This window comes from Amblyraja radiata, chromosome 4 (assembly GCF_010909765.2).
Source record: "Amblyraja radiata isolate CabotCenter1 chromosome 4, sAmbRad1.1.pri, whole genome shotgun sequence".
Classification (NCBI taxonomy): Eukaryota; Metazoa; Chordata; class Chondrichthyes; order Rajiformes; family Rajidae; genus Amblyraja; species Amblyraja radiata.
In genome coordinates this window covers 58,286,746-58,296,630 of record NC_045959.1, presented here as the reverse complement: position 1 = coordinate 58,296,630, position 9,885 = coordinate 58,286,746, and the positions used below count along the sequence as shown (strand labels likewise).

The 9,885-nt window shown below is 46.9% G+C and overlaps 1 protein-coding gene across 4 annotated transcripts; it reads right to left on the bottom strand.

The window, feature by feature from the left end:
* Positions 1-1,462: 1,462 nt before the first annotated feature.
* On the bottom strand, positions 1,463-5,188 carry LOC116972152 (insulin-like growth factor-binding protein complex acid labile subunit). 4 transcript variants are annotated; one of them, XM_033019539.1, is made up of 2 exons: positions 4,942-5,188; positions 1,463-3,393 (listed from the first exon to the last, which is right to left on the bottom strand). In XM_033019539.1, exon 2 carries the CDS (start codon positions 3,316-3,318, stop codon positions 2,068-2,070), a length of 1,251 nt encoding a protein of 416 aa, XP_032875430.1. In that variant the 5' UTR covers positions 3,319-3,393; positions 4,942-5,188; the 3' UTR covers positions 1,463-2,067. The 4 variants fall into 4 exon arrangements, with proteins under 4 accessions (XP_032875430.1, XP_032875428.1, XP_032875429.1 ...); XM_033019537.1 differs by having other exon boundaries at positions 1,463-3,318; positions 4,942-5,088; XM_033019538.1 differs by having other exon boundaries at positions 1,463-3,318; positions 4,799-4,955.
* Between the last annotated feature and the right edge of the window lie 4,697 nt (positions 5,189-9,885).

Below are 9,885 nucleotides of genomic sequence, written 5' to 3'. Positions count from 1 at the left end.
GTTATTTTACCCACTTCAACTACCAATGCTGACAGCTCGTTCCATACACTCACCAACCTCTGTGTGAAAATTATGCCCCTGGGTTCCTATGAAATCTTTCCCTTCTCATCTTAAGCCACTCTGCGCATTCACCCTCACCATTGATGAGGGGAGCCTCCCCGAGTCCGTGGGCTGAGGTTTTCCTGCTCCCTGAGTGGGGCAGTGTGAGGATGCACCCCCGGCTCGGGTCTGGGCCTGACCCGACAGGCACTGACCATGCCCTGCCCACCCCTAGCCAAGCCCACGGGAGACAATGATCCCCTCGCACTGACTCTGGGCCCAGGCGCTCACTCCCTATTGCCCACTAGACCATAGTGGTGCAGCGGCAAGAGCCACTGCCTCACCATGCCAGACACCCAGGTTCAATCCTGACCTCGGATGCTGTCTATGAGGCATTCTCCCTGTGACCGCGTGGGTTTCGTTCGGGTGCTCAGGTTTCCTCCCACACTCCAAAGACATGCGGGTTTTCTGGGCTAATTGTCCTCTGTAAATTGCCCCTAATATGTAGGGAGTGGATGTGAAAGTGGGATAACATAGAACTAGCGTTCACCCGACGCCGGAGTTCCATCTTCTCGGCAAGAGGGCCTGAAATCATCGGACTGACTGCAAGGTCACAAATGAGCCCCGACCTCGGGTGGTCACAGAGGAAGAGGACTAAACTTTCTGGTGTCTTTCCCCACAGTGGAAAATTTTGATTCTGTTGTGGGGGGACGTTTGTGTTGTGTCATTTTTCTTGGAAACATTTTTTTTTTCCTATGAATGTACGGAAACTTAATTATTTATTTTATGTAAAGCACTTTGTCTTCAACGCGAGTTGATTTAAAACGTGCTATATAAATAAAACTTACTTACAAATGGGTGATGATGGTCGATGTGGACTCAGTGGGCCAAAGGACCTGTTTGCATGTTGTATCTCCAAACTAAACAAAACATAGAACTGTTCAACACAGGATCAAGCCCTTCAGCCCACAATGTTTAGTTTAGACATACAGCATGGAATCGCCCTTTGGCCCACCGAGGCAATGTCGACCATTGATCACTCGTTGTCTGTCGAACATCAATAAGCGAGGATCCCAGAGGTACAGCACCTCGCGGTTGCTCAGATCCATCTGCCATTTCTCTGCCTATTCTGTAGTTGATCTAAATCCCACTGTATACTTTGACAGCCTTCCTCACTACCTACAGCTCTAGCAATCTTGGTGTTGCCTACAAATCTACTAACCAACTCAGTTACAATTTATGTAACTAATTTATATATATCCTGTAGACACAAGGAACTGCAGTTGCTGGTTTACAAAATAACACAAAGTGCTGGAGTAAATCAGCGGGTCAGGCAGCATCTGTGAACAACATGGATCAAGTGGTGGTTTAGGCCAGGACCATTCATCAGTGAGGGATGGCCCAGTCACCGAGCAAGGCAGAGTAAGATGCAATACAGACGTTTATTAATTCTCTGCAACATTATGTGCCGCGGCAAAATACAAGATTTTGTCACAGAGGAAGCGTGAAGAAATCACACAATATAACATAGAACAGGAGATACAAGGAACCACAGATGCTGTTTATTTTACAAAGAATGACACAATGTACTGGAGTAACTCGATGGGTCAGGCAGCATCTCTGGAGAACACGGATATCCATGTTCTCCACAAATGCTGCTTCTTGCTGAGTTATTCCAGCACTTTGTGACATTTTTAAAAATAACATAAAACAGTATGACAATGGAGGGATGTGCAGGCAGGAGAGATTAATGTAGTTTGGCTTCATGTTCACAGACATTGTGGGCGGAACAGCCCGTTCCTGTGCTGTACTATTCTAGCTTTTACCCACCCTATGACATATTTGCTTAAAATACCCAGTTCCCTCCTCCAAAAGAAAGGAAAGTTCTTTCATAGGGTCATACAGCGTGGAAACAGGTCCAACTTGCCAATGCTGACCAACATGCTCCCTGTACACTAGTCTCGCCTGCCCGTGCTTGGCCCATATCCTTCTGCACTTTTCCTATCCCCATATCTGTCCAAATGTCTTTTAACGTGACACTGGGGAGCACTGCTGTTTGCTGCAGTCTATGTATGTGGACTGCACTGTTGCTGTGCCTGCCTTGGTAGAACAGATTGGATTGTTGCTCAGAAGGACAGAGGTGGTGTTTAGGAACAGCGTGGGGTCCCATTGATCAATGAGGTTATGGGTGAGCTGAAGACACTTCAGCATTAGGAGATTGTCGGCAAAACCTCGGGGCAAGCCAACGAGCCGGTTAAAGGAGCAAGTCAGCTCCTCCAGCAGTGAGAGCCCTTGGAACATGGGCAGGCCGCTCAGCCGGTTGCTGTCGAGATGCAGGAACGTCAGCTTTGCATTCAGTATGAAGGCCTCCCTCGTCATCTCGTCGATGAGATTATGGGAGAGTTTCAGGGTTTGCAGTTCCGTCAGCCCGGAGAGGAGGTCATTGGGCAGACAGGCCAGTGAGTTGTTGGACAGATCGAGCAGTGATAGTTTGGTCAAGTTGGCGAAGATGCGAAGGGGGAGAGCAGCGACGAGGTTTCCAGAGAGCGTCAGGTATCGCAGGTTCCCCTGGTGGGCAAACAAAGACCTTGCGAGATGCTTTAACCTGTTGTGGTCCAGCCGTAAATCACTCAGCTCCCGATGGTGCCTGAAGAGTCGGTGAGGGAGGGAGCTCAGCTTGTTATGGGACAAGTCGAGCGTAACCAGGAGAGGCAATTGGTCAAATAGGGTGACGGGCAGTGTCTGCAGCCGGTTATTGCTGAGGAAGAGCGTGTCCAACCGAGGTAAGGAGTCAAACGCCCCCTGGAGTACAGCGAGCTGGTTGCCGGATAAATCCAGATAGGTCAGTTTGTCGTGAGCCCTCAGCACAGGTGGGGTCCGCAGCTGGTTGTTGGCCAGCACTATCCAGGCCAGGTTGGGGAGGTTTCCCAACAGGTCTTCCCGCAACTCAGACAAGTGGTTATTGGACAAGTCCAACGATTGGAGCCCGAGCAGCAGGCTGAACGTGTAGTTGTGCAGGAGAAGGCGATTTTTCGACAGACCAAGGTAGCTCAGGCTTCTCAAGTTTTCAAAGGCGTGTGGAGGGATCCTGACCAACAGGTTGTTATCCAGGAATAAGGTTTCCACAGAATGGTCAATGTTAGCTGGAAGGTGCGGCAGGGAGGTGGCGCGGCAGTCAACGATTGTGGAGTAGCAAGAACACTGCTCGGGACAAGCGGCGAGCAGTTGTGTGAGCTGTAGGAGCAGGAGAAGGAGCAGGGCAAGTCTGTCCATGGTCATCTGTACGGCAGAGAGAAGGCCTCAGTAAATTCAGACTTCAAAAACACTCGTTTCAGATGAAACCTCAGTTTGCAGCTGAGATCAAGAGTGTTTAATTGTAACATATCCCAAAACACATCAATAAAATTCTTATTTGTAGACTGGAAAATATATAAACAACAAAAAATATCAAACAAACAATAATAGTGTAAAGACAAAATCATTATGCCTCTTGTAGTTTAAGCTGCTCCTGAACCTGGATGTTACTTTTCGGGCTTCTATACCTTCTTCCCAATGGCAGAAGTGAAACTAATGAGCGCACTCTTACAAGTACATCCAAACACACACAACAAGCACGTTTCTAGTCCCTGAGCATCACGAGAAACTTTAGTCACAGAATTACACAGCATGGAAACAGGCCATTCGGCCCAACTCATGCACACTGACCAGTGGGCACCTGTCCACATTAGTCCTTGTGCAGCACCTGGCCTGTAGCCTTCTACATCTAACTGCTTCTAGTTGCTGGTCTGGATGCTTCTCAAATGCTGTCGACAACTCTGCTTCCACTCTCCCCAGACCACCCTCCCAAAGCAGGAACAGAGTTCCTCTGGTCCTCGCCTTCTGCCCCCACACACCAGAATCCACATTCAACATATCTACAGTCGTCTAGAACGGTACAGCACAAGAGCAGGCCCTTCACCCCATAATGTCTGTGCCAAATATGTTGTTGACCTCCTCTGCCTGCACGTGATCTCTATCCCTCCATATCCATGTGCCTATCAAAATGCCTCGTAAACACACCACTATTGACTTTGCCTCCACCACCACCCCCGGCAGCACGTTCCAGGCACCCACCACCCTCTGTGTAAAAAAGCATTATTATTGTCATCTGTACCAAGGTGCAGTGAAAAACTTTGTTTTGCATGCTACCCAATCAATCAGATAATATTATACAAACTCATGTAAAATAGGTAGAGCAAAGGGAAAGGTACAGAGTGCAGAACAGTTGTTGGCATTGTAGCACATTAGTTCCAGAGACAAAGTCCAATGTCCGCAATGTGGTAGAGGTGAATCGGACAGTACCCTAGCATATGGAAAGACTGTTCAGAAGCCTGATAACAGGGAGGAAGACAGGAAGAGGACCATCAGCCCACAATGTCCGTGTTGAACATTATGCCAAATTAAACTAATGTCCAAGTTAAACTAAAACATGCAGGTGTGAAAATAAACTATCAATGGAGCTCAAGCCAGGATATTCTCTGCGTGCTGGTCCCAGAAGTGGATCTGCAATCACTCAATCATTACAATTGTTGCACTCTTTTAAAACTCTACTCCAACAGCAGCATTTCTTACTGTAACTATGGTCTTAATCTTCTGTAACTATGGTCTTAATCTTAGATCCTTTTATCCTGCATCAGTAAGGTGTGGACAGCTTGCTTGTAAGCATGTATAGTCTTTCCACTGACTGGACAGCACGCAACAAAAAAGCTTTTCACAGTACCTTGCTGTCTGTGACAAAAACTGAACTAAACTCAACCTCTGGGTCCCATGCAGAGTGACTCTCCGAGCTGCCTTCACTTGTCGCAGATTACCACCAGCGCACAATTCCTTGGCACAATAAAGATTAAATCCTCTAGCACTCACCAGTGTCGTCTCTTCCCACAAAGCAAAGGGCACAAAGTATTATTTCCTCACGCTGGGATTGCTGCAATCGGTTGCTGACGGGGTCTGTTTACGGCTCAATTTTCACAGCAGGTCAACAACGTAAAATTATGAGAGGCATAGATAGGGAACACGATCAGAACAGTAGACAGTCCCAGGGTGGAAATGTCAAATACTGGAGGGCATAGCTTTAAGGTGAAAGGGGCAGTATTTAAAGGAGATGTTTTTTTTAGAGAGGATGGTGGATGCCACTGGAATGTGCTGCCGGGGTGCGGTGGGGGCAGATATGATAGTGATGTTTAACAGGCTTGGATATGCCAAGATTGGAGGGATATGCATCAAGTGCAGGCAGATAAGGGTTGGTCTTGCATCATGTTCGGCATAGGAATTGTGGGCTGAAGGGCCTGTTCCTGCGCTGTATTGCTCTATGTTCCATGTGCATATCATGTAGAGACAGGGAGCCGGGGCTGCTGACTTTTTCAGAGGAAAAATCCATCCCCGATCACTCCTGCAAAATATGCAATAGGAATAGGACAAAGAACAGGACAGGAACAGGCCCATCTTCCTTTCCCAAGATGTGAGACAAAACAGACACAGCTACTCTTGATGTTGTCTATAACGTACATTGTACAACTGCAGTACTTTCTCTTCCCATCCAATTAGTGATGTACATCTTGAAGCAAATACACTCGCCCTCTGTGTGATCTTGTATGGCTCACTTATAATAATCTCCAAAAGAAATCTGGGCCTTTTGCCAAAAATTAATCATTCTTTTTAATTCATAGAGCTATAGAGCACAGAAACGGATCCTTTGCCACAACTTGTCCACAGTGACCAAGTTAGCATTTTAGGCTGATCCCATTTGCCTGCATTTGTGTAGCTTCCTACCCAATGATATGAAAATTGAATTCACGATTTTCAAGTGCCTCCCCTCCGCCCAATTTCAAGTGACCCCAAACCGGCCCTTCTTGATGGGCCGAACGGCCTAATTCTACTCTTATCACTTATGACCTTCAGCCATGATCACATCAAATGGAGGTGCTGGCTCGAAGGGCTGAATGGCCTACTGCTGCACCTATTGTCTATTGACCTTTCTCAAGTCTAGTATTTGTTGCTTAATCCATGCACCTACCAATAGAACCATCACTTGCCAGATTTTGACCCACTTTTGCAGCTCTCTCCCCCTCGACCATCAGTCTGAAGAAGAGTCTGGACCAGAAATGCAATCTCTCCATTCCCTTTACAGATGTTCCCTGACCTGCTGAGTTCCTCAGCACTTTATTTTGCTCAAGATTCCAGCATCTCTGGTTGCCAGTGCCTCCTTTTTAGTTTTAAGTACCCTTCCCTTTATAACACATGTTTCTCAAACCACAAGCTGTTTAGACACAAAGTGCAGGGGCAACGCAACGCAACGCAACAGGGCAGAAAGTATCTCTAGAGAACATGGATAGATGACTTTTCCGGTCGAATCCCTTCTTCAGACCGTTTGCAGGGCAGCAAAGAAAGTTGGAATAGGGGAGGGACAGGACAAGGCCTGGCAGGTAATAGATGATAGAAGTTAGGAATGATTTTGATAGGCAGATGGTTGGATAAAGGAGACATGAAAAGACAGAAAATATGAGACAAGGATTGAAGAATTGGAAATTAAGCTCAAGGAAGGAATAGAGGGGGAGGTGAGAAGTAGGTGCGAGCTCAGGTGGGGTCTATCAATGTGCTCCAGAGATGTTGCCTGACCCGATGTGTTACTCCAGCATTTTGTGTCTGTTGTTAACCAGCATCTGCAGTTGTTTGTTTCTACCTGTCCCCACTGACGGTCGGTCCCCCAACATGGTAGCCAACACCCCATCAGCCACTGCATACAGCACATAATCCTCCAACATTTTCATCACCTCCGACGGGATACCACCACTAGACACATCTTCCCATCTCCACCGCTTTCCGCAGAGACCGTTTCCTCCGCAACTCCCTGGTTAACTCATCCATTCCCACCCAAATCATTCCATCCCAAGGTACTTTCCCCGGCAACTGCAGGAGATGCAATACCTGTCCATATAGCTACTCCCCCGACTCCGTCCAAGGACCCCGACAGTCCTTACAGGTGAGGCAGAGGTTCACTTGCACCTCCTCCAACCTCATCTACTGTATTCGCTGTTCCAGTGTAGACTTTTATGTATTGGCAAGACCATGAATAGAATCAGTGATTGCTTCGCTGAACACCTCCGCTCAGTCCGCCTTGGCCTACGGGATCTCCTGGTTGCAAAAGTTTTATATTCCCTCCCATTTCTACACTGACCCTTCTGTCCTGGGCCTCCTCCATTGTAAGAATGAGGCCCAACACAAATTGGAGGAACAGCATCACATATTTTGCTTTGGCAGCTTACAAGCATCTAGTTCACGACTAGATTCACTGTCAAAGTGTTTAAGAAGGAACTGCAGATGCTGGAAAATCGAAGGTACACAAAAATGCTGGAGAAACTCAGCGGGTGCAGCAGCATCTATGGAGTCTGAAGAAGGGTTTCGGCCCGAAACGTTGCCTATTTCCTTCGCTCCATAGATGCTGCTGCACCCGCTGAGTTGCTTCAGCATTTTTGTGTACCTTAGATTCACTGTCATCTTGATTCATTTTACTGATTGTATGCCTCGTTGTCACCTTCCCCACAGCTAAAGAGCAGCCTACCAGAGGACTGGGAGAAATTCAGAGTCCAGCAGAGGAGGACAAAGGGCTTAATTAGGATAGGGAAAATAGATTATGAAAGAAAACTGGCAGGGAACATAAAAACTGACTGCAAAAGCTTTTATAGATATGTGAAGAGGAAAAGATTAGTTAAAACAAATGTAGGTCCCTTGCGGTCAGAAACAGGTGAATTGATCATGGGGAACAAGGACATGGCAGACCAATTGAATAACTACGTTGGTTCTGTCTTCACTAAGGAAGACATAAATAATCTGCCGGAAATAGCAGGGGACCAGGGGTCAAATGAGATGGAGGAACTGAGTGAAATCCAGGTTAGACGGGAAGTGGTGTTAGGTAAATTGAATGGATTAAAGGCCGATAAATCCCCAGGGCCAGATAGGCTGCATCCCAGAGTACTTAAGGAAGTAGCCCCAGAAATAGTGGATGCATTAGTGATAATTTTTCAAAACTCTTTAGATTCTGGAGTAGTTCCTGAGGATTGGAGGGTAGCTAATGTAACCCCACTTTTTAAAAAGGGAGGGAGACAGAAAACGGGGAATTATGGACCAGTTAGTCTAACGTCGGTAGTGGGGAAACTGCTAGAATCAGTTATTAAAGATGGGATAGCAGCACATTTGGAAAGTGGTGAATTCATTGGACAAAGTCAGCATGGATTTATGAAAGGTAAATCATGTCTGACGAATCTTATAGAATTTTTCGAGGATGTAACTAGTAGAGTGTATAAGGGAGAACCAGTGGATGTGTTATATCTGGACTTTCAGAAGGCTTTCGACAAGGTCCCACATAAGAGATTAGTATACACACTTAAAGCACACGGATTGGGGGTTCAGTATTGATGTGGATAGAGAACTGGCTGGCAGACAGGAAGCAAAGAGTAGGAGTAAACGGGTCCTTTTCACAATGGCAGGCAGTGACTAGTGGGGTACCGCAAGGCTGAGTGCTGGGACCCCAGCTATTTACGATATATATTAATGATTGGGACGAGGGAATTGAATGCAACATCTCCAAGTTTGCGGATGACACGAAGCTGGGGGGCAGTGTTAGCTGTGAGGAGGATGCTAGGAGACGGCAAGGTGACTTGGATAGGCTGGGTGAGTGGGCAAATCTAGCGAGTACAAACCATGGCAGATGCAGTATAATGTGGATAAATGTGAGGTTATCCACTTTGGTGGCAAAAACAGGAAAGTAGACTGTTATCTGAATGGTGGCCGATTAGGAAAGGGGGAGATGCAACGTGACCTGGGTGTCATGGTACACCAGTCATTAAAAGTAGGCATGCAGGTGCAGCAGGCAGTGAAGAAGGCGAACGGTATGTTAGCATTCATAGCAAAAGGATTTGAGTATAGGAGCAGGGAGGTTCTACTGCAGTTGTACAGGGTCTTGGCGAGACCACACCTGGAGTATTGCGTACAGTTTTGGTCTCCTAATCTGAGGAAAGACATTCTTGCCATAGAGGGAGTACAGAGAAGGTTCACCAGACTGATTCCTGGGATGTCAGGACTTTCATATGAAGAAAGACTGGATAGACTCGGTTTGTACTCGCTAGAATTTAGAAGATTGAGGGGGGATCTTATAGAAACTTACAAAATTCTTAAGGGGTTGGACTGGCTAGATGCAGGAAGATTGTTTCCGATGTTGGGGAAGTCCAGAACAAGGGGTCACAGTTTAAGGATAAGGGGGAAATCTTTTAGGACAGAGATGAGGAAAACATTTTTCACACAGAGTGGTGAATCTCTGGAATTCTCTGCCACAGAAGGTAGTTGAGGCCAGTTCGTTGGCTATATTTAAGAGGGAGTTAGATGTGGCCCTTGTGGCTAAAGGGATCAGGGGGTATGGAGAGAAGGCAGGTTCAGAATACTGAGTTGGATGATCAGCCATGATCATATTGAATGGTGGTGCAGGCTCGAAGGGCCGAATGGCCTACTCCTGCACCTATTTTCTATGTTTCTGACAATGAACCATTCTACCTTTCCTTATGTGTAGGAAGGAGCTGGTTTAAAACGAAGACAGACACAAAAAGCTGGAGTAACTCAGCGGGTCAAGCAGCATCTCTGGAGAGAAGGGTCTCGACCCGAAACGTCACCGATTATTTTTATTTCCCCAGAGGTGCTGCCTGACCCGCTGAGTTACACCAGCTTTGTGTGTGTGTGTGTGTGTATGGCGGCTTCCAGGGCCGCCTGTGACGTCACGGGAAAGCCCTCTATGCAGAACGATGCGGAGTGTGACCTGTG

Excerpts from the sequence above, each read along its gene's own strand:
- LOC116972152 (XM_033019539.1), bottom strand. The coding sequence starts at position 3,318 with ATGACCATGGACAGACTTGCCCTGCTCCTTCTCCTGCTCCTACAGCTC.